General features: G+C 44.2%; 1 protein-coding gene across 1 annotated transcript in view; it reads right to left on the bottom strand.

Annotated features, from left to right (window-relative positions):
* The window catches only part of HOMER1 (homer scaffold protein 1), a 135,024-nt gene extending 112,218 nt beyond the window's left edge, over positions 1-22,806 (bottom strand). Inside the window, exon 1 of the mRNA XM_054987658.1 lies at positions 22,377-22,806. Coding sequence (XP_054843633.1) covers positions 22,377-22,381 — 5 coding nt within the window. The 5' untranslated portion in view covers positions 22,382-22,806. The remainder of the gene's footprint in view (positions 1-22,376) is intronic.
* Between the last annotated feature and the right edge of the window lie 1,460 nt (positions 22,807-24,266).

The raw sequence follows: 24,266 nt of genomic DNA, 5'->3' as shown, positions 1-24,266 counted from the left end.
GAGCCTGACCTTCCTCAGCCACGATGGAAGAGGGCTTAGGGTGAGTGAAGAGGTACGGGCAGTCGTCCTGTTTCAGACGGTAGTACCTCTCAACCTTTTTTGCTGTCGCCGGCAGGGACGCCGGAGTCTGCCAGATCGCAAGACCGTTGTCTACGAAATCCTCCACGGGGGGAAACGCCACCGATGCGGGGGACCCAGAATACAGCGCCTCTAGCAGCTTGCTTTTGGGCCTGGAGGTCGTGGAGGAAACGTCAATCTCCAGAGCGGCAGCCATTCTCACCATCTGCTCGGAGAACAGTCTGTAGTCGTCGTTCGGGGACGACGAACGGAGCTCACCCACGGTGTCATCCGGGGAAGGGTCAGAAGGACCATCCGAAGAACACTCCGACGGTGAGGCCAGACCCTCCTCATCCTCGGAATCCGAAAATTCCGGCGATGTCTGCGTCGGAACCGAAGCCCGGCGATCGGCTGGAGCTGATGGACGAGCCACAGGAACCAAAGGATGGAGAAGGATGCCCGCTGGAGGAGCAGACGCAGGGAGCCCGACCGGCTGAGTCGGAACGGAAGGCTGCGGAATCGAAGCGTGCTGCAGGAAGGGCACGGACTGCTGAAACCAGGCCACGAAATCCTGCCAGGAGGCCATGTTCCCAACTCCCGGGACAGGCTGACAAGGAGGCAGAGGAGCAGGCATCGGGGCAGGCCAGCGAAATGGTGTCGGAACCGACGAGGTAGACGGCATCGGAACGGAGGCCTCCGAAGGCGCCGGGGCGGACGGCAGGGAGCGCTCGAAGGGTTGGAACGGCCCCGAGAAAGACGGGAACGGCAGGAATTCCTCTGGAACCGATGGAGGAGGCGTGCAGGGAGGCGACGGGGTGTGGAGACTCACCACATCGTCGGGTATCAGGACTCTTTCGGCCGGAGTACCAGGCTGCACAGTCGGAGCCGGGGATGGTGCACGGCCCTTGGCTTTCGACTTTGCCTTGGCCTTTTTTGGCGGGGGCTCCGAAGCAGCCTCTGTAGCCGAAGCTTTGGAGGAGGACCTTGGCTTGGACGAGGAACGCTTCTTGGCCTTCCGGCTCGAAGGACGATCCCCGGAACCGGAGTCAGACCGGGCCTCCGGAACGGGTTGCCCCGTCGGTTCCGATTGAAGCGGCTCTGGCAACTTACGAGACGGCGCCGGTGACGGAGCGGCGGAGCGGGGCCTATCTCCCGATGAGCCCGATGGCTTGGGGGGGAGAAGGTTGGCATCCCACAAGAAGGCACGGAGCCTGGCCTTCCGATCACTCCTTGCCTTCGGAGTGAAGGACATACAAATTGAACAACGCTCCACAACATGCCCCTCGCCCAGACAGATGAGGCAGAGCTCATGGCCGTCCGAGTGTGTCATTTTAGTGCCGCATTTCAGACACTTCTTAAACAAAGACGTCTGAGACATCTTGAACGGTACCTCCCGACGACTGACAGGGGAAAGATACCGACCAGAACTCCGAAGAGAGACTGAGAGAACGAACGATGGATAACTCCGAAGAGACAAATAACGCTAGAGAAGAACCTTTTCGGACGGCGGCGAAAAAGGAACTGAGGGAATGCCGGGGACGTTCGGATATATATGCATTCAAAATTGGCGGGAACACCGGCGCGCATGCGCGGTGGATCCGAACGTCCCCTTCACATCTGTAAAGCTAGAAAAATCTTTTCCGCGGCCGGCCTGCGCCTGCGCAGTCCCAATGTGGGGCTGCACAGAAGGACGAAGACGATCTATGGGTTTCCCCAGTTCCTGTCATTTTCTCTTCACAACAGTAAAAAATGGAGTGGCTGATGGCACCTTCTCGGGGGGGGGGCTAAAATGGCTCCCCATGGTCCAAACTCCCTGAAACTCAGGGGGTCTTTAGAGGACAATTAGCAGTAGGTTCCCTGAAAATTTTGTAGATTTATTTTCCAAAATGCCACCCCATAGTTTTCCCCATAGATAATAATGGAGATCGGAGGTGGCTGGGGACAAACAAGCAGGAAAGTGTTGATTCTGGCTGACAGCAAGAAATGCTGCTGTGGCTTCCAACATGGGGATTGCCCACCCCTCTTTGAACAGATGCCCACCCTTTCCTGGCAGGCTGAGCTGCAAGATCTCAGCAGAGGTGTGGAACCCCCCTTTTCAGCCCCCCCAGGAAACTGGATGGGTTTTTTCCCCCAATATGTCCAATTCAGTAAACAAGTCTCCCTCACAGAAAAGCTGCAAAGAAAGGTTTGAGCATGCATGAAGAAAAGGTGCATCATGGGATACCATCTCTCATCTGGGAGAAGTGGGGAAGAAACATGTGCCAATCCGAGCACGGGATCGAGTGCAGTGTGGCCTCACTGTGCGAGTGAATGGGAAAGCAACAGGGACACACGTGTAAGTGCACTCACATGTCATACGCATGTAATTTGTCTTGTGTAGTTTGGCTCTCAATCAGACTTGGACTCTGGATGGTTCTCTCATTAATAATAATATAATAACATTCGATTTACATACCACCCTTCAGGACAACTTAACGCCCACTCAGAGCGGTTTACAAAGTATGTTATGATTATCCCCACAACAAAACACCCTGAGAGGTGAGTGGGGCTGAGAGAGCTCCTAGAAGCTGTGACTGACCTTAGGTCACCCAGCTGGGGAATCAAACCTGGTTCTCCAGATCAGAGTCCCGCACTCTTAACCACTACACCACATTGGCTCTCGGAAGTAACTGCCTTTCAGGCATTCCATTCAGATTCCGCAATAGAGGGGAGGGGTCACACCCAGCCCAGATTATGCACTCCACCTCTTTCATGACTTGCAACTGATTTGCATCTACATGGCCCTCACTCCCTGCACCCTCTCCCCTTTCCCCTCCCCACCTATATATCTCTGGCCATTTTCTTCATACCCTCTATACATCTGACGAAGAGAGCTGTGGTCTCAAAAGCTTATGCCTCAATAAAGTTGGTTAGTCTTAAAAATGCTACTGGGCTTTTCCCCAATCAATTACTGCTTTTGAAGTGATCAGCTTTTTTCCAGCCAAAACCCTCTGATCTTTCTTTACTTTGTACATTTCCAGCTAAGGGATGGGGGAGTACCCTTGGGTTGGACATATGTGGGGCAGGGGGGGGGTGGAACAGGGCTTTCTTCTTGATCTGTTCTTTCCACTAGTTCTATGTATGTATGTGTAAAAGTATTTACATGTGTAGATATCTATTACTCTGTCCTCTCCCAAGAATCACAAACTTTCAAGGGTCCCATCATTGTCCTAATGCTTTTATAGCACTCAAAAGCATTCTATTAATTTTATACTCACTGCAATAAGCCTGTGTAAGGTTTATTATATTCCCATGATTCAGACAGAACAGATTCTATTCCAACTAGAATTTTAGCCTAGGTATTTAATGAATCAGATTTGCTTCAGAAGTAATGGCAAAAAATGGTTTGGCACTACATGAGTAAGCTCAGGAACATGCCTCTGACTCACAAGCTCCCTACTTCCTCTCCTGTTCCTTCATATATTGGAATTGCCTCCCCTCTCAGGCTTGTAACAAACCATTGTTTATTGCTTTAGCACTATAAGAAAAGCATATGAAGTGGCAGTGTGAGAGATCAGTTCAAAGCTGAGATACAGAAGTGAAAAACTCATTGATTTCTTCTCAATGGGATGAATCAGAACACAGATCCAGGAGTCCCCAATCTTGTTGAGCCTGCAAACACTTCAGGAATTTTGAAAACAGGTATTGGACACCATTCTAAAACAGCTGCTGCAAGAGTAATCACATAAAGTGAGGGTGGTATGATTCCTGTATTCCCTGACAATAACTTGGATGCTACATTTTGGATTAAATGAAATTGCCAGTTTTCAAAAGGCAGAGGGTAGAGAGTCATCCTCTTGCTCAAAGGGCAGTTCCTGGATAAGCTACCATAAACACCCCTTCCTCATATATCTCAAGTCTAAGACACTGTCTGGCCCACAGCAGATGCCAGCCAGTGAGAGCCTGGAAAACTACCAGAACGTGAGTCAGAATGGCTGATTGACTGATGCCCCTTCATGCCCCGGAGAGAGACACATAACAGAACAATGAGGCTCCCAGGAAACTCCTGAGTTATCTTGTCAATGCCCAATCTCACTTCCCCGCACCCACCTACCCTAATCAAAGCTATTCAGCAAACCTGGTAGCTTTCCCCATCCAGTATGTAAAGGGTCATCAAACACTTTTTCACCTATAGTCTACCTCAGATAAGAACTCATCAAACCTCTCCTAACTTATTGTCCCACCTCTGGACAAGCCATCAAGTCACTGTTTTGGGGCAAAAAATGTCAGCTTGCCCCAGGGAGCATTTCACCTTATAACTTGGCTCCCCAGCCACGTTGCGCTCTCTTGCTCTCTCCCTCTCCGCGTGCACACGCGCATGTGTTCTGAAACTGTCCATGCACCCCCAAATCCATTTGGACTTCTTCTCTGCTCCTTGTGAAATGCTGGTTGTTTTGCTGCCGCCTCCATGAACCTCTGTTTTCAAGACTGGTAACTATTGCCCTCCCGAACAGAACAGTCTTGTAGGTGTGCTGTGTGTGATTTTTGTATGTTTGCCCTTTTACTTCTCTTTAATTAAAAAAAAACCTGCCTGGTTGAACATCTGCCTGATTCATTGGAGAGTTATCTAAGGGAATAAACCCTGTAAACATTGGTGGAGATCCCCAGTTACCCCCTCTCACTTGCCTCCTTAATGCTAATTCCCCCAATCAATTAAGGAAACCTATTTGGGTAACAGACCCAACTTTGAATCCTCACTTTGTCATGGAAGCTTGCTGAATGACTCACTCTCACAGTCGGAGTGAGGACAAAATGGAAAGCAAAATAACGTAAGCCACTCTGGGTCCCCACTGGGAAGAAAGGCGGAATAAATGAAGTAAATAATAAAGCGCATTACAATAATTTAACTGAATGTGATCACAGCAGCGATCACTGAGGCCAGATCACTCTTCAAGGAAGGGTTGTAGTTGCAGTTGAAAAAACAGACAATGCTGATAGAAGGCACTGTGCCACAAAGGTCACCTAAGGCTACAATCTATATGCCAGGATTCAGCAGCACCTGCTCCTTCGTGAGAGTGCAACTCGACCAAGAACACAGCCTTGTCTGGATTGAGAGGCAGTTCAGCGGGCCTCAACTATCCCATTACCTTCTTCAGGCACTTGTTCAGGACTTCCAAAGACACATCCCACTCAGTTATTAAGGAGAGCTGGTGTCATTCACGTATTAGCAGCATCTCACTTCAAATCTCCAATTTCTCCCAGAAGTTTTAATATCGGTATTACACAAAATGGGGGGGCAAAACAATCCCTGAGGCACCCCAAAGCATAAATACCACAGGAACTACCTACAGTCCCCAAGCTCCAACTTCTAGAATTAGTCCATCAAGTAAGGGTGGAGCCATCAAATTGCAGTGCCCCTACTTCCAATTCAGCCAGTTTATCTACAAGGATGTCATGGCTGATGAGATAGAAAACTGCTCAGAGATCCAGAAGAATCAGCAAATATTACTCAGGTGCAACCAAAGCTGTTTCCATCCCAAGTCCAGGCCTGAACTCAGATTGAAATGGGTCTAGATAATCAATCTCCAAAATTTTAGCTGTGCTTCACTGAGATTCCTCTATTCTACATCCCTCACTTAATCTGCACTGGGCCTATTTAGATTGTAATTTTTATTAAATTAGTGTGTGGCCTTCTTAGCATCCATAATAATACATAATGAACAGTGTCAGATTCTCTAAACATCTATTCTAAATAATCTCAGAGCGTAAGTGATAATGGCATTTCATATCTTCTGAGAGCGAGCGAGAAATGTACTAACAGATCCAGCATATTTAGCTCTGAGGTATTAGACTGAAACATGTCAGCAAAAGGTTCACAGTACTATGTGACAATCAATTGTCCCATAGGTGGCACCCAGCTCCAATCTTATCTGGCACAGTAGCAACTAGCTGCACTGCTATGCCAGGACTTTCTGTAAATACTGTGCAGGAAGGGAGGAAAACGCAGAAAGAAAGGAGTACCCATCTTCACTAACAAGAACCTGCCCCTCTACTGCCAGTACACTACTTCACAGTAGTACAAAACAAAAGATTTGTGTAGTATAAGCAGTAAATGAAGCTGAGGTGGATGGCTTTGTCCCATCTGCCTAGTAGAGGATGTACCAATTCATATTCTCAACATCTCAGTTCCACAATGTAAGTTATCTCAATAGTTAATTAACTACCATGAGCATGTTATCAAAAGCACTTTTCACATGTGGTTCACCTATCAGATTTTATGTACGATAGGATTCCAACTGCATCAAATAACTGGAAATGGCACCACAGGATTGGGCTGTCTGTTGTTGCAGAACACACTGATCTATGTAGTATTACTGCCACCATTATAAAAGAATGATACAATTCTGTGTTTATTCTAATACTGAAATATTAGGCCATTTTCTCTCTTCTGCCTGAAAACATGATAAAAATACTGGACTAATCATAATAGAATGATGTTCTTGCTGCACCTTGGGGGCGGGGGCGGGAAGGGTCATATTTGCCTGTAACTGTTGTTCATCTAGGAGCCAAACTAAAAGTGACGTCTTACACAGGTTGGACACTAGTCTGTTTCCCTCAAGTTTTGATGGGAAATGTAGGCATCCTGGTCTTGCAACTGTAATGGAGAGCCAAACTGTAAAACCAGGGTGCCTACATTTCCCATAAAAACTTGAGGGAAGCCGACTAGTGTCCAACCTGTGTAAGACGTCACTTGTAGTTTGGCTCTAGGTCTTTGTGGAGGCGCACATTGCACAGGCCACAACTGAGAACAGGATTTTCTTAGCTTTTTAGGCTACTGAGGTGGCTACCCCTCCCCCCAAACTGCTTCAAGGCAGTTTTTCTCACTGAAAATGGTCTTGTTGTATAGAGAGGTCACCCATTTCCCCTCAGTTCTCCTGTGCCATCACAACTTTCTCAACAACATACTACAGAGAATTCACAGGGAGGCAGGAGGGAGGAAATGTGTACCTGCACAAAGACCTATATGAACAACAGTTACAGGTAAGAGCAACCATGCTTTCATCTACAGTGCAGTCCAACATTGGGAGAATAGTAAGCTACTCACCAAGGAGGTGGGGTTATGCTCTCACATGAAGAAAAATTGCAGGGCTGCCTGTCCGAATGCCATTTCTCTTCTGGAATTGACATCTACTGCATAATGCTTGAAGAAAGTATCCATTGAAGACCATGTCACTGCTTGACAGATGTCAACCAGTGGCTCTCCTTGAAGGAATGCAGCAGAAACAGCTTGTGCTCGTGTTGAAAAGGCACAGGGATTAAATAGGCAAGGAACTTGAGCCACTTTATAATAAAGTTTAATAGCAAGTACTACCTATCTGGATATCATCTCGGAGGGTGCAGCTTTGCTTTTATTGGGGCCAGCACGGCAGACAAAAAATGCAGAGTCCTTTCTAAAGGATTGAGTTCTATCTATATAAAATAAAACAGCCCTCTTCACATTCAACCTGTGTATTGTACCTTCTTGAGAAGTTGTCAGGTTAGGAAAAAAACTGAGAAGGTTATGCTCTGTGACACATGAAATCTAGTCACTACTTTGGGTAAAAACTGCAAACTACTACACATCATCACCTTATCAGGATACACGTACAGGAAGGGGGGCACCCTTAACCATTGGAGCTCACTGACTCTCCTGGCTGATTTAATAGCCAGTAAGAAGGTCACCTTAGAGGAAAAGAGAGGTAAAAGGCATGTTGCTGATGACTTGAATGATTTTAAGATCAGTCTAGCTAAGACCAGGGAGAGGGAACATTACAGTACCAGAGGGGCCCTTGGTGGGTGCAAATTATATAGTCCTTGCAAAAACAACTTAGACAAATAGTGTGAAAATATTGTTTTCCCATCAATACCAGTATGGAAAGTGGAAATGGCCACTAAATGGATTTTAAAAGATGAAGAAACCCAAACCCAAGGTTTGTAGGGATATTAAATAATCAAAGATATTAGATAAAGAACAGGTGCCAGGGGCTATTCCTGTAGAATCAGCCCAAAGCTCAAACTTGTTCCACTTAAGGGTATAATATCTTCTAGTAGAGGGTCTGTGGGCATTTAGTAAGAAATTTGCCACTTCCTCAGAAAATTGCAACCCTAATGTTTGAAGAACCACGCTGTCAGGTGTAGCCTGCCTAGGTTGTGATGCAACATCTGACCAAAATGAAGTCTGATACCAATGGTAAGTGAATATAATTCCCCTTGGCCAGAAACTTAAACGCATGGAACCAGGGTTGCCGTGGCCAGAATGGAGTTATGGTTAGGTCTGTCTGGATTTTGCATACCACCCTTTGTATCACTGGGATGGGTGGAAGGCATAGAACAACATTCCCGTCCACTGAATCTGAAAGGCATCTCCTAGCAAAGCCCTGCCACTTCCCCCTCTCTTGAGCAGAAGCGGAGGACCTTTGTATTGTCATGTGTGCAAAAAGGTCAACTTCTGGGAAGCCCCATTGCTGGAAAATCTGATGGACAAACTTGTTCACATTGACCCACTTGTGGTGGGAACTGCCCGACCTGCTGAGCCAGTCCACCTTGAAATTTTGAGATCCTGCAATATGCAGGGCGTACAGAGCAATACCATGGGATATGGCGCACTCCCACAAACAACCTCTGCACAGAACATCTTTGAAGTGAAACCTTGCTTGTTTTTATAGAACACAGAAGTTGTATTGTCTGTCAAGATCTGGACTTTCTTGTGGGATACCATAGCTGTGAGAGTGTTAATTGCATGATGAACTGCTCGTAACTCAATTAACTTAATATGGCATGCCTTCTTGGCTTCCAACCAACTACTATTGACAGAAACAGCATCACAATGAGCTCCCCACTCTTCCAGAGAAGCGTCCATAGTAAGGGTCACTTCATGACAGGGTATATCAAAAGCAACTCTTAATAAATTACTCAGCTCTAACCACCACAACAAGGAGTGCAATACCCGCCATGGGATTGAGTACTTAGTCTGGGGAGACCGGCAATTAGGGTCAAAACTTCTAAGAAACCAAAGTTGCAAAGTTCTCATCTTAAGACAAGCAAATGGAACTACTGCTGTGGTGGAGGCCATGAGTTCTAGCATAACTTGAACAGATTGTGAAGACTGAAATGTATTTGTTAGAAAGCGCAGCATCAAAGTTATCAGTTGGATAATCCTATCATTAGGCAAGAAAGCTTGATTGGCCCTGGAATCTAAGATTGTCCATACTCACAAACTGTATGGTACAAGTAGCAGTTAAGTTAGACATTTTTAGAGTTACACATGTGCACAATATAAGGGTAATAAGGTCCCTTATAATCTTTGGGGACTTCACAATAATTAACCAGTCATCAAGGTAGGGGTGAATAGAGTAACCCAACTGCCTAAAGTGAGCAACCATTACTTCAGCCCATTTGGTAAGGCCATATACTGGTACACTATCACTTGAAAAACTAACCAGAGGTACCTTCTATGGTCCCAGGGTATAGAAAAATCAAAGTAAGCAACCTGTAAATCAAGGACCACAAATTAGTCATTAAGAGCCCTCAAATCTAAGATAGGTCTCTTTCCCGCACCCTTCTTCTCTACCAGGAAGAAGCGAGAGAAAACCCCAAAGGGGTTGTCCTGACACTTCTTCAAGGGCCCCTTTAGCTATCAAAGATTGAATTTCCTCCCATAACTGTGGGAGTGTATTATTAAGAGCTTGAGAGGGTAAGCGAGTAGGTGGCACTGCATGGAACTCTAACCCGTAACAAGCTTTAATAATTGAAATAAACCAAGTATTCATAGAAATACTTTGCCTTGCATGAGCAAACTGTGACAGTCTGTCATTAACAACGCAGAAGCAGTCACTGTATGGGAGCCTACAGAACTGGCCCTTTTGAACTTGTGCAGTGTCCTTAGAGGACTGGCTCTGACGGGTTAGTTTAGGTCATCTGGGCAATTTTTTTTTTATTGGGACTGGCCAGAATATGGAGTCCAGTATGGATACTGTGGCTGATATGGGTGATATCTGTAGACCCTGTAGTCTCATCGGGCTGATAGTCACTCCTTGTAGATTATCTGCATATCAAGACATATGGAGACTGTGGCAAAATACGGTAAGATTTGGCAGTCTGCCAATCCTTTTTCAAAAGATATTCACCTGTCTTTTTTGAATATAATGAAATGCCCTCAAAGGGCATGTCCTCTATTTTATTTTGAGTCTCCAACAGGAGTACAGTGGAACGCAAAAATGCAGACAGAAGTGTTGAGGCCTCTAGCAGTGACATCCAAGACATGCCTACTGGCACTAATCTGCTGCTTCGAGAGGGCTATTGCTTCATCCTGAATCAGCTTAACTAGAGGCTTCTTGTCCTCCGGTTGGACATCCATATAGGAAGACATCTTCTGCCAAGGAAAATTTGGTAACTACTCATAATGGCCAAGATGTTAGCCATCTTGATGCTGAGAGCAGAGACAGAATACATTTTCCTGTCTACAGCATCCAAATTCTTTCCTTCTCTATCTGCAGGAGTGGAAAGACTGCTTTGCCGATGTCTGGCCTGTAACTCCTCCACAATAAGAGATGAAGCAGGAGGATGAGTAAGCAGATAAGAGCATTGATCTTGCTTCACTTTGAAAAGCTTTTCTCCTTTCTTGGTAGTTGCTGGAATAGATGCAGGCTTTTGACACAGACCCTCTACGATCTTCTATGATCTCTCCAAATCTTTCAATCATAGGGAAAGCTACATCAGGAGTGTCAATACATATACTGCAGTATACTGTCCCTTGGCTTCTGCTGAAAAAGCAGAGATGTCTAAGCTGAGGGACTTTGCCATGAAGTGCATCTGTTCAGCATACAGCTTGTAATCAATGTTCAAAGAATTCTGCTCAGAGTCACCCACAGCTTCCTCAGGTGAAGGATCAGAAGTGAAGCTCGGAGTACGTTGGGAACCAACCAGCTCCACATCTGATTCCAACTTGGATCCATATTCGGAAGCACTGGGACAAAGTGGTCTGGGAACTGGTGTCCAGGGACCAGCGTCTGGGGACCGGTGTCTCTTCTTCGGATCCAACCAAGTTGGAGTTGGAGCCGAATACAGGTAGGTTGGGTAGAAATCCCCCCAGTGTTGTGCATAGTTAGGTGGTAGGTAGTGGGGATACCATGGAGCCAGATGGCATGGGCATTGTGACTGCCCAGAACAGCATGAGTGAAACTCGCGGGATGGGCAGTTTCCACCTGTACCTCTTTCCCCAATCTAGAGAAACAGAGTTCAATCTCCTGCTTATCATAGGAGGTAGTGGCATCTCAACCATTAGATCCTATGGTTGGGTCAGGTCCGAATGACCAACCCTGTTGACAAGACTTATGCTAAAGCTTGTCTACATGCTTCAATGTGTCCCTGTGATTGTGTGACAGAGGATCAGCCGTACTCTCCCTGGGGGCAGTTGGAGCCAAAGATCTGGAAGCCCCATTCCAAGACCTGGGAGGAGCGTATTCCGGTATCACAACACTGGCAGCTGACCGAGCTGAGGCCGAAGTCTCTCAGGACTGACAGCCCGGTTTATGTTGTCTCTGAGAAGCCACTGGACCTAAAGATATTACAGCAGACATCAGATCAAAGCTGGCATCCACTCCAGGAAGGGGTTGGTTGTCAGTGGATTCAAGCACTCTGCCAAGGCAGATTTCTTTGCTGCCAGGCTTGTGGAGCTAGACATGGCTTTCTCCCAAAGCATAGCTTTTAGATGGGAAGCCCAATCCCTTCTTGACTTCAGTGTAAAGACCTACCAATGTTTGCACCAGTCAACCACATGACCTTCACCCAAGCATGCAAGACATAGAGAATGGCTGTCAGTCTTAGCCATCTTGGTCCCGCGCTGCTTACATTTTTTAAACAACAACTCATCTGCCATGACACCAGTCAAAAACTCGTCAGTCAGGAAAAAAATCAAAGCTGCACAAGGCAAAGCAACTCACCAACTCCACAGCAGAACAAACAAACTGCAATAAAAGAGCAACTTTAAACACTGTCCTGAACTATTAACAGCTATTAACAACTATGTAACAGCAAACCAGCAAAAGGCAGACCTGCTAACAGAAAGAAACTTTAGTTCTTTGCGTCAGCAAGAAACAAACTGGGGGGAAAGGGGGTGATCTTTCTACACCATGTGACCGTTTTTGGTGGGGAAAACTGCCTTGGAGCAGTTCGAGGGGAGGGACCCCCCCTCAATAGCCTAAAAGCTAAGAAAATCCTATTTTGAACAGCCAGCCTGTGCAAGCGCAGTCCCAATTTGGGACTACACTGAAGACCATTGATGAACCATAACATTTTTGCTAATTTTGTCTAAATCCTACAGCAAGATTATAAGTGGACTTCTACCAAAGCTCATGTGTTTACAATTTCAGTAAGAGTCATTTTTTAAAAAAACACAGTATTGATAGTTCAGGTTCTCATTTAAATGTCAAATCCGAAATGTCCATCAGACAATGGAGAAAACCAGCAGTGCAAATGTTGAAAAATGAACAGTTAATGACAAATGATCTGCTGGAAATTTGTAATTTCACCCATATTCATCTACGGCTTTAAGAATACCAGCAGCATAACATATAATTTACTTTTATCACAGAGAGAATAATGTATAACGCTTACTACTCTGTTACTATTAGCTGCCGTGATTCTTGCTTATAGTGGCTTTGTTACACTAGCTGAGGACTAGTGTGGCCAGCCCCAACACTGAATAGTTAGTCTACCATCAAGTCCCGACATCAGCTTCCAATTCTCACTAGACTTCTTGTGTAGGATCTAATGCAGCACTTCCACAAGCACAAGGATTTCTGTCCACAGAGCGCAAGCTTTGTGACACCTGTGGCGGTAGCAGCAGCAGTCTGAAATATCCCTGAAACCTGTTACAGGGGACCTCCTCTTCAAGGAGCAGGATTTCAGAGGGAATTGGGGCCTGCCGTGGAAGGGGGAACCACAAAAGTTCCACTTTGCAGGCAACTGGAAACACTGCACGGGATCCAGCCCACTGTCTGTACCTTTTAAGGTACTATAGGATCTTTCCCACCCACTATCTTTCTACTCTTATTTTCCCAGAGTATCGCTACCTGTAATTTTTATTCCTCCCAATTCTATTTTCTTTGAGTAAAACACTGTTTTTTATGTAAAGAACTAACTGGTAGGAAAGATTTTCCTTCTGAAAAGTAGCATTATAAATGCATTACAATTTTAATGAATATGACAGCCAAGGAACAGCAAATTTCCATAGGCATTGGTATCTAGGAGAGTTAGTTCTGCATCTAAACTGGAGTTTGTTCTGCATTTAAACTGGACAGAATACCGAGCCATATTACCCAAATGGGTAACCTTAGACTTCTATTTACCTATGTCCTAGAGTTTGCTTCTTAAGAGACTGGTAGTATCCTTGAGTATCTGCTGCCCAGTATGAACATGAACCTACTCTTATATCAAACAGCACTATTCCATTACGAGATTGCTTATGTAAATTTTGCTCATTAAATAAATGGATTTGCTCAATGTCATTGCACATACACAGAGAAGCTAACAAAAATCTGTGCTTCTTCATTTTCATCAAATTTTCTGTAAAGCATCTATCTACCCAATGTATGTTATATGTACAACTGCCTTTAAATTCAGATCTAGTGCAAATTGATAAAGTAAGCATTGTACCTTTTTCAAAATATTAATATTTAAGAAATAAATCATTCCATACCTTTCTAGGTGGTGCAAAGGCAGTATTTGACAGTAAACCACTATACTTTAATAGTTTTATCTATTAAACAATTAGTCAGCACTTCTGTTAAGAAAATATCTTGGGGACAGATGCTGCAGGGAAGATTTAGTTCATATCACCTGCAAGTCCTGTTTGTTCTAAACAATCTGACATGTATTTCTCTACATGAATGATGTAGTTCCACATTGAAACAAGAACAGCTAGTGTTGCAACCATTTTGGTCCTTTAGATAAAATAATTTAAATCTCTGATGAACCTATTCTGTGAAAACATGAAACATTAGCTAGCTGCTACTGACACAGCAACTATCATGTGTACCCAAGTCAAAATTAGAGTAACTCAATGACTGATGGGAATCAAGCCAGATGCCATGAAAAGCTCTGCCAACTACTACTTAAAAACAACTTGCTGCAAATATATGCTCCCATATGTATTAGGCATTTTACATACACCTTCATAGAATCCATTATTCCCTACAGCATTTCCAGCTGATGGTTAAGGCTTGTTTTTCCCCTTCTTCAGATTTTAGCAACAGACTACCACCACCACCACTCCACCGGGTTATGATATTTCTATAGCACTAATCTACTTGGTATTTTCTGGTAACTTGAAAGTTTTTTTTTTAAAAAAGCACAAGAATCAGGATTGGTACATTATTTAACAACATTTACTCTAGGTTCCAGAGCGCCACAAGCAGGGTTCTGTTTAACACAGAGGTATTTTAGTTTTTAATAAGCAAATCCACCACCCCAAAAAGCCTCCCAAGGTTTGAGGCCCTATGGAACATTAGGAAGCATCTGAAAATACTGCCCTCAATGCATATGCAGGAAGATTTTCCACTTGCATACAAAGGTGGGAGGGCGGGATATCGATCTTGTCCCCCCCCCAAAAAAGAATTAGGCCTAATTTAAGGTAGTAGTGCTTCTAATACTATACCACTCTCCAGATAATTACAATTCGTTCATCTGCAGTTACATATTCAAGCTGTAATTGTATAATATACTGCATCAATACATTAAACTGAGTGTAGTGTACCTAAAAATGAAACTAGGAGAAATATTAATAAGTAGTTACTAAATTTGCCTGTTTACATTTTTCAAAGATAGATTATTGAATTTTTTTACATCAAAACAACCAGCAAGCTACTAAGTAAAGCTATACTCCTTCACCTTCAGACCCACCAATCCCTCCAAAGTCACCTCCAGTTCTGGGCCTGCTCTTTTCACAGAATTTTACAAATCTACTTCTTGTGTGACCTAACTTCCCACTCGCCATTTTCTTCACCATGATGTATCTCAGAAACAGAGTACAAAACACATGCTTATCAGCAATAATGTACAGAATGTTACTACCTTAAAAGCCCCTCTTTACCATCTGCAGGAACTCTCTCAAAATCCCCATGAACTGGGTCAAGTGGACTTCCAGTGCTACTCAGAGTGCTACTCATGCTGCAAATACAAATCTTTGAAGTTCCAGCAACTGAGGTCTCCAAGTACAATGAGTCACAGCAATCTAGATTTCTCAATCAGGAAATTCTCTCTCTCTCTCTCTCTCTCTCTCTCTCTCTCTCTCTCTCTCTCACACACACACACACACAAAGAGAGAAAGAAAGAGAGAGAGAGAGAGAGAGCGCTAAATGGCGCACTAGGAGTCTCTCTACACAAGACATCTTACACAGGGACGCTCAAGTGAAAAATCTTACACTCTGTGGAGACACATGTGCTTTAGGGTTGCCAGAGCCTCTTACCTGTAGGGACCCAGCACTTACCTTTCTGCTGCTCTGTGGATGCCCCTCGTGTGTGTGTGGCCCCACACTAGCACAATGATGTCACTCCCGGGAAGTGACATCATTGCGCAAGGCTAGGAGCGCAGTGTCTCTTTGTACTTGTATAAAAAGAACTGGACCAAGTTGTATATATACGGCACTTAAATAAAAAAAACCAGTTGTATGTGTTGGACCTTCATTAACTCTACAGAAACCATAACCACTTTTAGACACGCGGCATATCAATATGGCATGTACCATGAGCTCTGTATCATGGTAGTAAAGCCGTACTTTTCACAGTCTGTATTTGTGTTTACATATTTCAGGACACTTATAAAAAAGTTTCAGATATTTACATATGACACAGTAGAAAACAACTACATTTTTGTCCTTGAAATAAATTTAAATGCAGCACACCTCAATCCATAGATTGAAGGATGCAGCAGCACCAAGTTTTCAGTCTTATCCAATATATACATAAGCAGGAATAGGTCCCAGTTTCCATAACAGGGAAAAGATTGGGACTTCATAACTGCGGCAACAAGCATGAAGACTGCTGTTGCGTGTAGGTCTTAGGACCAGGAAAGTTCATTTGCATGCACAAGCATAGCCTCCTGTGTAAACAAACATGGTGAGGCAATTTGGTAGACAATAGAGTATTTATGATGAGCAACAACCCTTACTGAAATTGGTCCATGCACTTGTCAACACGGTAGTTTCACCCTGAAATACACTGCAGAAGTCCCAAAACATTAGTAGCTAAGATACAAGAATCCATGATGGATAAATCTTCAGTATACTCTTTATTCACAAACATTCTTCACCTCAAGACAATTACCAGAAATGATGGGCCTTGTACAAGACAGGCAGGAAGCACAGAATAATTTGGGGAAACAACAGAATAATCTAGATGATACAAATAAAGGTTAACCTCTTTGGACTCCCTTGCAATCATGGAAGAAAAAGCAAAAAATCAGTCCACAAAAGTGATCATCCCATGGAAACTTGTGCTAGCCCATCTGCTAGTGCACAGAAGTATAAGACATTTGCAATACAACAATTTGAAAAAAGAAGCACCCATTTTATTTATAAAAAAGTTCCTACTTACTTGCCTGAAGGCAATCCTTACTTGCCAGAGGGAAGGAGACAAGTGTCTATATGCGTGCCCTATATTACTGTGCAATACTTCGAATGTCAAATTCACTAACCAGCAGATAGGTACTTTATTTATTTGTATACTGCACCTTTCTCCAACCAGGGATAGGATCATATCCACCACTTCACCAAATAATTAATTCTACTTTAATTAAAATAAAAATTAATTTCCCCACAATCCCTTCTCATTATACCACCACCATAAAGCATTTCAAACTCACTACCTGGATTGAGTACAGCCCAAACAGGGAACAACTCACTATGAAGGAGGGGGAAAGGGCTGGAGAAGAAAAATCCATAGAAGACAAATGCCTCTTTGCTGGAAAGGATGTAGTAGTGTGGGTTCTTTTGTGCATTGTTGGCGGGGTTGCCCATGTGGAAAAATTTTGGATTGAAATTCTAAGAAAAATAAAAGAAATTACAGGTTATATTATTCCTTTTGATCTTAGACTGATCTTTTTGGACCAATGGGAAGCTGTAGATATTCCTAACATAAGAAAATAATTAATTGGTAGTTTTTTGATGGCAGCTAAATCTTTATTGGCATCTAATTGGAAGTCACCAAAAATTCCTACCATTGAAAGCTGGTTATTTAAGATTTGGGACTATTACATTCAAGAAAAGATTTATGACAACATTTATCAAGCACAATTTTCTCTGAAAGAGACCAATTTTAGAGCTAAATGGTATCTGTTTTTTGAGTATTTAACTATTAACAACTTACACCCTCCTAAACACTTATCATATCTTGCCCTAAATTTATAAACCGTAAGAAAACTAATTATATTATGTGGTTTGTTTCTTATTATTATTTTTGTAAGTTAAAAGTTATATGTTATGTAAAGAAAATCTAATAATTTTCAAATTTATTATTTGTTAAATAAAATTGTTCAATATTACTGTATTACCGTTCTTAGTAACAACTATGTTAATATTGCTGACTCTTATAATGTGTACTCTTCATGTTTAGCTATTTGTGTGATGTTAGTGTTATATTGTTAATAAAATCTTTTTTAAAAAAGACAAATGCAAAGATGGCTACTTTCAATGTAACTTTATTTACTATTTGTAAATAGGTAATTATGCTTTTGCAAATTTGACCAATGGTTTCTACACTCTTATGACTGGGAATTTAGGTCTGCCATCAGAAATAAGGTAACCATTGGGCATAACAATCAAGTGTCTGTTCCCTGTGAAGATAATGGAAACTTCAATTCAGTTATGAACAGACTCCCCAAGTATGTTGAAAAATGACTTCATACGTTAACCAAAACAAATACAAAGCCCTCTAAGACACCCTCAGCCTGATAAGAATTAACATGCTCCAGAAGAAGTGGAAGAACTGGCAAATACCAGTTGAAAGAAAGAGAGGATGAGGAAGAGAGATCAGCCTGTTCAATCTCTTGAGAGTTTAAAGAATTATAGAGGGGGGAGATTTGGGGCATGGTCTGGGTTTTCAAAATTGTCTCCCATGGACCCCAGTTTGTAAATCGGTGTACACCTTCAACGGCATTGTTGCCAAAATACAGTAAGACCTTGTCAATGCTCAATCCAATGTTGTGCTTTGATATGCACCAAACCAAATAAAAGCTTCTCTTAGAGAGAACTTGCACTTTTAAATTTTCATCCCGTATTTTAAAAATTGTCTTTAAATTGGGTAAATGTCACACTGACAATTCTATTTTAAAGTTGCTAGCTAGACACTGACCAGTCTAACACCTTGAAAGTATTTTTTAAAAAACTCACACTTGTAGCTCATTTGACTAACTTTCAACCCTAGTTGCCAATTAAGAGGGAATCAGTTGCCATTATTGTAACAAAGATTGTGTAACTGTTGCTCTGATAAAATGCTGCAGTTTTGCCCTGCAACTGAATATGCTGTGAGTGACACACCTTCATTTTATTTATAAAGTACTTTTAAAGATCCCCAAGATGTTTCAATCTATTCTGAAACACATCCAAACCCAATATACAATAAAGACCCCACAGATTTTAGGTATTTTGGATACAATGTTGATACCAAGGTATTAAAATGAGTAATATTTGCAGACCCCTATGGATTTCCAGAATCTTAATGTGACAGAAACTAATTTGTCTATTCAACTATGCTGCCTCAAATATTTGTTCCAACTATCTGTGCTGGCCTGGCAAAGTCTACATAGAGGAATGAGTAAATGCGCACTCTCTCTCATGAGCACGAAGGTTCCATGTTTGTATTGTTTGTATTTTTGCTTTCAGGTGAGTACATTCACAAGGGTCTTCTAACTTATTAAGAGTACCTAGCACTGGAACCAAACCATTGCATTTTTTCACATTAACTGATGTATGCTTCATTTTCACTTTGGTAACGACAAACTAACAATCTGTTCATAATGTGCATATGGTAAAAAAATCAAGTTTTCTCAATTGGCTGTTACAAACAGAAATAAGAAAGAATGCTGTTTTAATCATTACTCTTCACATGGGCTCTTCAGATAAAAGTTGTGCCCAAAATGGCAGTTCTTCCATTATGACCTTGTCTGTATTCCAAACGGGCCATTCTAATACAAACACTTTATATACAATGGCATGTATTCAACTACCCAGTTCCTCAGACAGAATGGCATTTCCATTTCTAGAAGGGGGCATTATTTTTGTCAATTCTTTCTCCCACTGTAGACTCTAGCTTTTCCCCATATGGTGTTCCTAAGAGGTCACTGACTCTTAAAAACAAAATCACTGAGCTGCAACAGGAGGGAACTGGGAAAATCCCATTCTATGAAGTGTACAAATGGTTGGATACACACCAATATCTCAGTTTAAAATGTTATAATGCAAGTAGTTTGACTAAGACCATAAAGCGCCTTACCCAAGCATCAGACCTATTGAAGAACCCCTATTCTAGCTCTCTCTGTATCATATTAACTTTCAGGAAAATAGTTGGACATGTTCAGAGTTCTTTGGTAACTGGTAAATTTTAGCCAGTTTTTTTAAATGCCTCATATGTTCTACAAACTTATGTTCTAATTTTTACCATTTGTAAAATATTTCTAAGAGTTCATGGAATTTATTTATAAGTTCTACGACAAGGCATAAAACTATGCATTGTACACAAAGTCAGGTATCTGAACTCCAACGATCCTTTTCTCTTCCCAAGAAATAGGTGCTGAATCCTTTCACACCTGCTGCTTCTTAGCATGGCCTAGGAACCTTGTCAGTGTTTGGGGAGAGGGAGCATCCTAAGAAACAATTTGGAGCACAGAAACAAAGCAGGAAAAGGGTTAAGTATCTCTGCTGACACTTTTCCACTCAATTACCTCCTGAGTTCCTGAATCAAAAGGCACTGAAGTTCAGCTGCATGCATGATGTTCACTTGCATACATTTAGGATCTCGGATTCTTGTGACAGTCTCAGTATTTGAAAATAAGTTGTTTTTTTAAAACCAGCAAAATGGCACAGGGCCAAGTAAAGCAAATACTAAGGTTGAGAAGAAGGCCCATAATCCTATAAAAAAGGAAGACAGACAGGCCAAACCAACTGCATGGAGCTTCCAACAGGTTAAAGTAAACAGATACATAGAACCACCAAATCAGATTGGGGGCTCAGCAAGGGGAGATTCTGCCCCCACTCCCCCGCCACCATTTTCACTTAACTGAAGCAACCCAGTACCTTTATTTGCACCACTGGGGCAAACAAACACGGTCCAGAGTCAGACTAAATCAGCAATTTCCACTGATTATCTCTTCCCAGTCCAGATCTCCCCCCACCCATAGCATTCCTCTGGGAAAAAATAGTTCCATTATTCCATTGACAATTTAGGCTGGATCCAACCCACAGTTTTTTCCAAAGGCGTAAATTTCAGCCTCTTGAGGTTCTGTGCAGAACCTGCATTCCTCTTTTCTCTATATTCTGAACACGAAACCAGTGCTGGGCAAAAATCTTAAATCTCTACTATACGTGATCCCACGCCAGACTGGAGTCATACACAACAAATATTTTAAAATAAAAAACAAAAAGCTGAATGCTCCAAACATGGGAGTATCTTGTCTGCTTTGGCCTTTGTCTGCTTTGGCCTTTGTCCTCTGGGGCAAGACTGGCTGCCCCAATGAACCCAGCAGTTCACAAAAAGCACATAGCCTCTTACTTCATAATGTTTGGAAGATAAAGTTGATGCTATAACTTGGCCCATCAAGACACCCTCAACCTCAAACTTAAGAGCTGTTTGGCATTTTTTCTCTGGAAATAATTAAATTATTTTTAATAACCCAGAGCCATCTGGGGCAGGTTAGAAGCCTGACATGTTTATACTGACTTGCCTCTCCTGTTTTTCATGGTGGGGTGAGCCATTGAAGTCCCATGATTTCCCTTTAACTGAAAAAACAAAAGAGGAGAGGCAAGGTATATAATAGCCTCTCCCCACCTGCCATTCATTCATTCAGACACAACCCACTTAAGGTTTTCACAAAAATAAAGAAAAATCTCTAGACCTCCAAGTACTGTATAGTGAAGTCCAACCATGGCCAGAAAATAAATTGCATCTCTTCTGCTAGTGCCTCTTAGCAAAGCTTGGTCGAGCTATGGGAACCAGCAACTAAAGACACTCACTGAAAATCTATATATTAGGACCCATCAAAATGTAAAATAGTTTTAAATTATGTTTTGGGTAGACCTGCAAGCAAAATTATAAACGTAGGTGTTATATCAGCTTCAGTAGTTAGACAAGTGTGCAAGTTCATTAGGTATACTAAGTTAACCGTGTACAGCAGAACCCAACAGCTAGAGATCCCTGGGTCAAATCTCCCCACCACCACTAGCTGACAGTCATGATGACAACAGACCCCAGAACCAACTATGTAAGAACAACCTTCAAAACAGGACAAAGGTATTTGTTGCTTTTTCGTATTTAGACAGGATATGGTATTTTACAATGACACTCAATCTTATTTATTATGCATTCATCTTGATACATAAAGGTATCAGTCTAGATTGCACAGTGTATATCCAAGCAACTACACATTTTTAGCCTGGAACTTATTAATGTTCTTTATGGAGGAGAAAAAGCATAATTTTTAAGTTGCTCTACATTCCATTTAATGTAGGTTCTACAATCCAATTATGTCTGAAGAATGCAAAAAAAAAAGTTAAGTGTTGCTTGAAAAACTATCTTAGACAGCTGTCACCAATGAACTGAAAGGTAGTAAAAACAACTTTTGAATATCTATATGCCAAACCCACAAACTGATTACAGGAGCCATCTTTCTCACTTTTGAAAGCTACCAGAAGGGCTAAAACGAAACAGCAATTTTAAAATACTCTTGTCTACAGAAGAGGTTCTCAGAGAAGAACCTACAACCAACCCCCTTGGCGTTCAGCACCTATGGTGAGTAGATTCACCAAAGATGTACCAGATCTGACAAAACCAAAGCAACAAGTGTTTTCTGCCCTCAGTCTGAAATACTGAATGATTTCATGCCCCTTCCAACATTTGTTATACTGGTGACCAAAGCAAAATATTTATTTTACTGTTCTTAAATATTAATTTTATAACTTTATAGATTCATGCATATTAACCCATGCCTTTCTTTAAAACCTACTAAGCAAACTGAACCTGCGGAAACTGAACCTGCTTGACCATCCACTCCCCCATTTTACAACTCCATGATTCAGTAAGAAATTTCTTACCCCATGATGACCAATGGAGACGTGCAAATGCAAGTTGTTTAAAGCAGACCAATTCCTAAAAAGGATTTTCTTCGCAAGCGTAGCCCTGTCGGTTCAGCAACGCTGACACTCCTTTTTACTCGTCTGGGCTTTCTACTTCCCCCCGTTGTAGATCCTAGGTGTCCCCACGAAATCCAGGTGGCCCTCGGCGTCTCTCGGCAGGATTTTAATCGCTAGAAATCTACAGGCATGTGGGAGCGTAGCCAGAAAGGGGCTGGAAATCACAACCCTTTTGAGGAGAAAGGGAGGTCTCGCCTAGGCAGCCAACCCGAAGGGAACGTCCCCCATAGCCTCCCAGAGCCCGTCTTCTTCTCCGCACCCCCTGCACCAAGGGGGCCAGGGCAGCTTCAGCCCCTTGCCAGGAGGCGGACAAGGAGGAGGTAGAAGCAGTAGCAGCAGCACCAAGCCAGCCCTCCTTCTGCAGGGAGAAGGGGGAGGCACTCGCCTCTATCGGGGGGGGGGGGTATTATACAGACACCCCCAGCAGCGACGCCGATGCCCCCGGCAGTCTAATCGGAATGGTCCCGGCTTGGCAAGAGCCCCTGAATCGCCGTCCGTCCCTCCTCAGGTGCAGCACGGGATGGGGCTTGCGGTGTGCGCAGAGCTCCACGCCGCCCTTCCCTCTAACACCCCCGCCGGCAGCAGCAGGAGAACGGGGGGCGTCGCTTCATTTTCCCCAGCAGCAGCAGGCGGAGGGAGCCGCTTCCCCGGCGCTGACATCGGGCTCCGGTCGGGCGGCGGCGGCGGCACAGGCAGGGCACCCGCCGCGCATCCCCTCCAAGGGCGGGACAGGAGGAGAGGGAATCGGCGGCACTCGGGGCGCCCGCTCCTGACCCCGGTCGCTGCGCGGTCCCCTTCCCCTCAATCACGCCCCGTTCCTGCGGCGGGCGAGCATCTTCCTCCTCCTCGGGGCTGGCAGATCGATCATTCGCAGTGGCGGCGGCGGAGGAGTGGCGACGCTGAGCACGGCAGAGCCCCCGTCGCCCCTCTCTGCAGCAGCGGGGCTGCGGCGGGAGGAAGGCGCCTCGCAGCGCGCCTCAGCGCTCCGCCAGGCTCAGCCCGCGCCCCAGCGATGCTGCCCCCACCCCGGAGAACCGCCGCTCACATCTCCTCACACCGCCAGCCTCCCTCTCCCCCGCCCGCGCACACGCCTCCGCCTCAGTCAGTCAGGCAGCCTCTCTCCCTCAGCCGGTTTCCCGCGCAGCGCGGCTAGTTCCCCTCCTCCAGGCCCTGAGAAGGGCGGGCGGGCGGAGCTGAGGGGGCTCCCGGCTCTCTCGCTTCACACCTGCAGCCGCCTAGTGAAGAGGAGGAAAGACCCGGGACGGTGGGTGGGCAGGGCAGGGGTGCGCGAGCCTTGGTCTGCTGCGGCACCAACGGCCCCAGCCGGTCACTCTGTTTTTTCTCTCAGCTCAGGCCCAACTCTCCCTGCGGGCGGCGCAGCGCAGCCTCTTTCGGCTATTCCGCAGCCACAGTTCACCCCCACGCGGCAGCACCTGCTTATTCTGTCTCCATCCGCCACTGGGGGACCTTTAAATAGGACACGTCATCGCGTTCCCCTACGCACTGGCGTCACACTCTGCTCTCGGCGCTGACGTCACCGGGGTGCGGGGGATGATGTCAGAATGTTCTACGCCGCCGGAAGCGCTTCTATAATAGGGAACGGGATGGAGGCGCGGGAGGAAAAGTCGGAGGAGTCTGGGTTAGGCTAGCTCGGCAATGCGCTGCTTTGGACTTGGTTGACCCTTGGCGCTCCTTCTACCCACCTGCGCGATTTGTGTGTGTGTTTGTGTGAAAGTCTCTTTGTTTTTAGTCTAAAGTTCTAAAAATAAAAATGTATCATGAAAATAGCAA

This window comes from Eublepharis macularius, chromosome 8, assembly GCF_028583425.1.
Source record: "Eublepharis macularius isolate TG4126 chromosome 8, MPM_Emac_v1.0, whole genome shotgun sequence".
In the NCBI taxonomy this organism is placed as follows: domain Eukaryota; kingdom Metazoa; phylum Chordata; class Lepidosauria; order Squamata; family Eublepharidae; genus Eublepharis; species Eublepharis macularius.
Note: the sequence above shows the minus strand (reverse complement) of the source record. Positions and strands in the feature narration are given on the sequence as shown.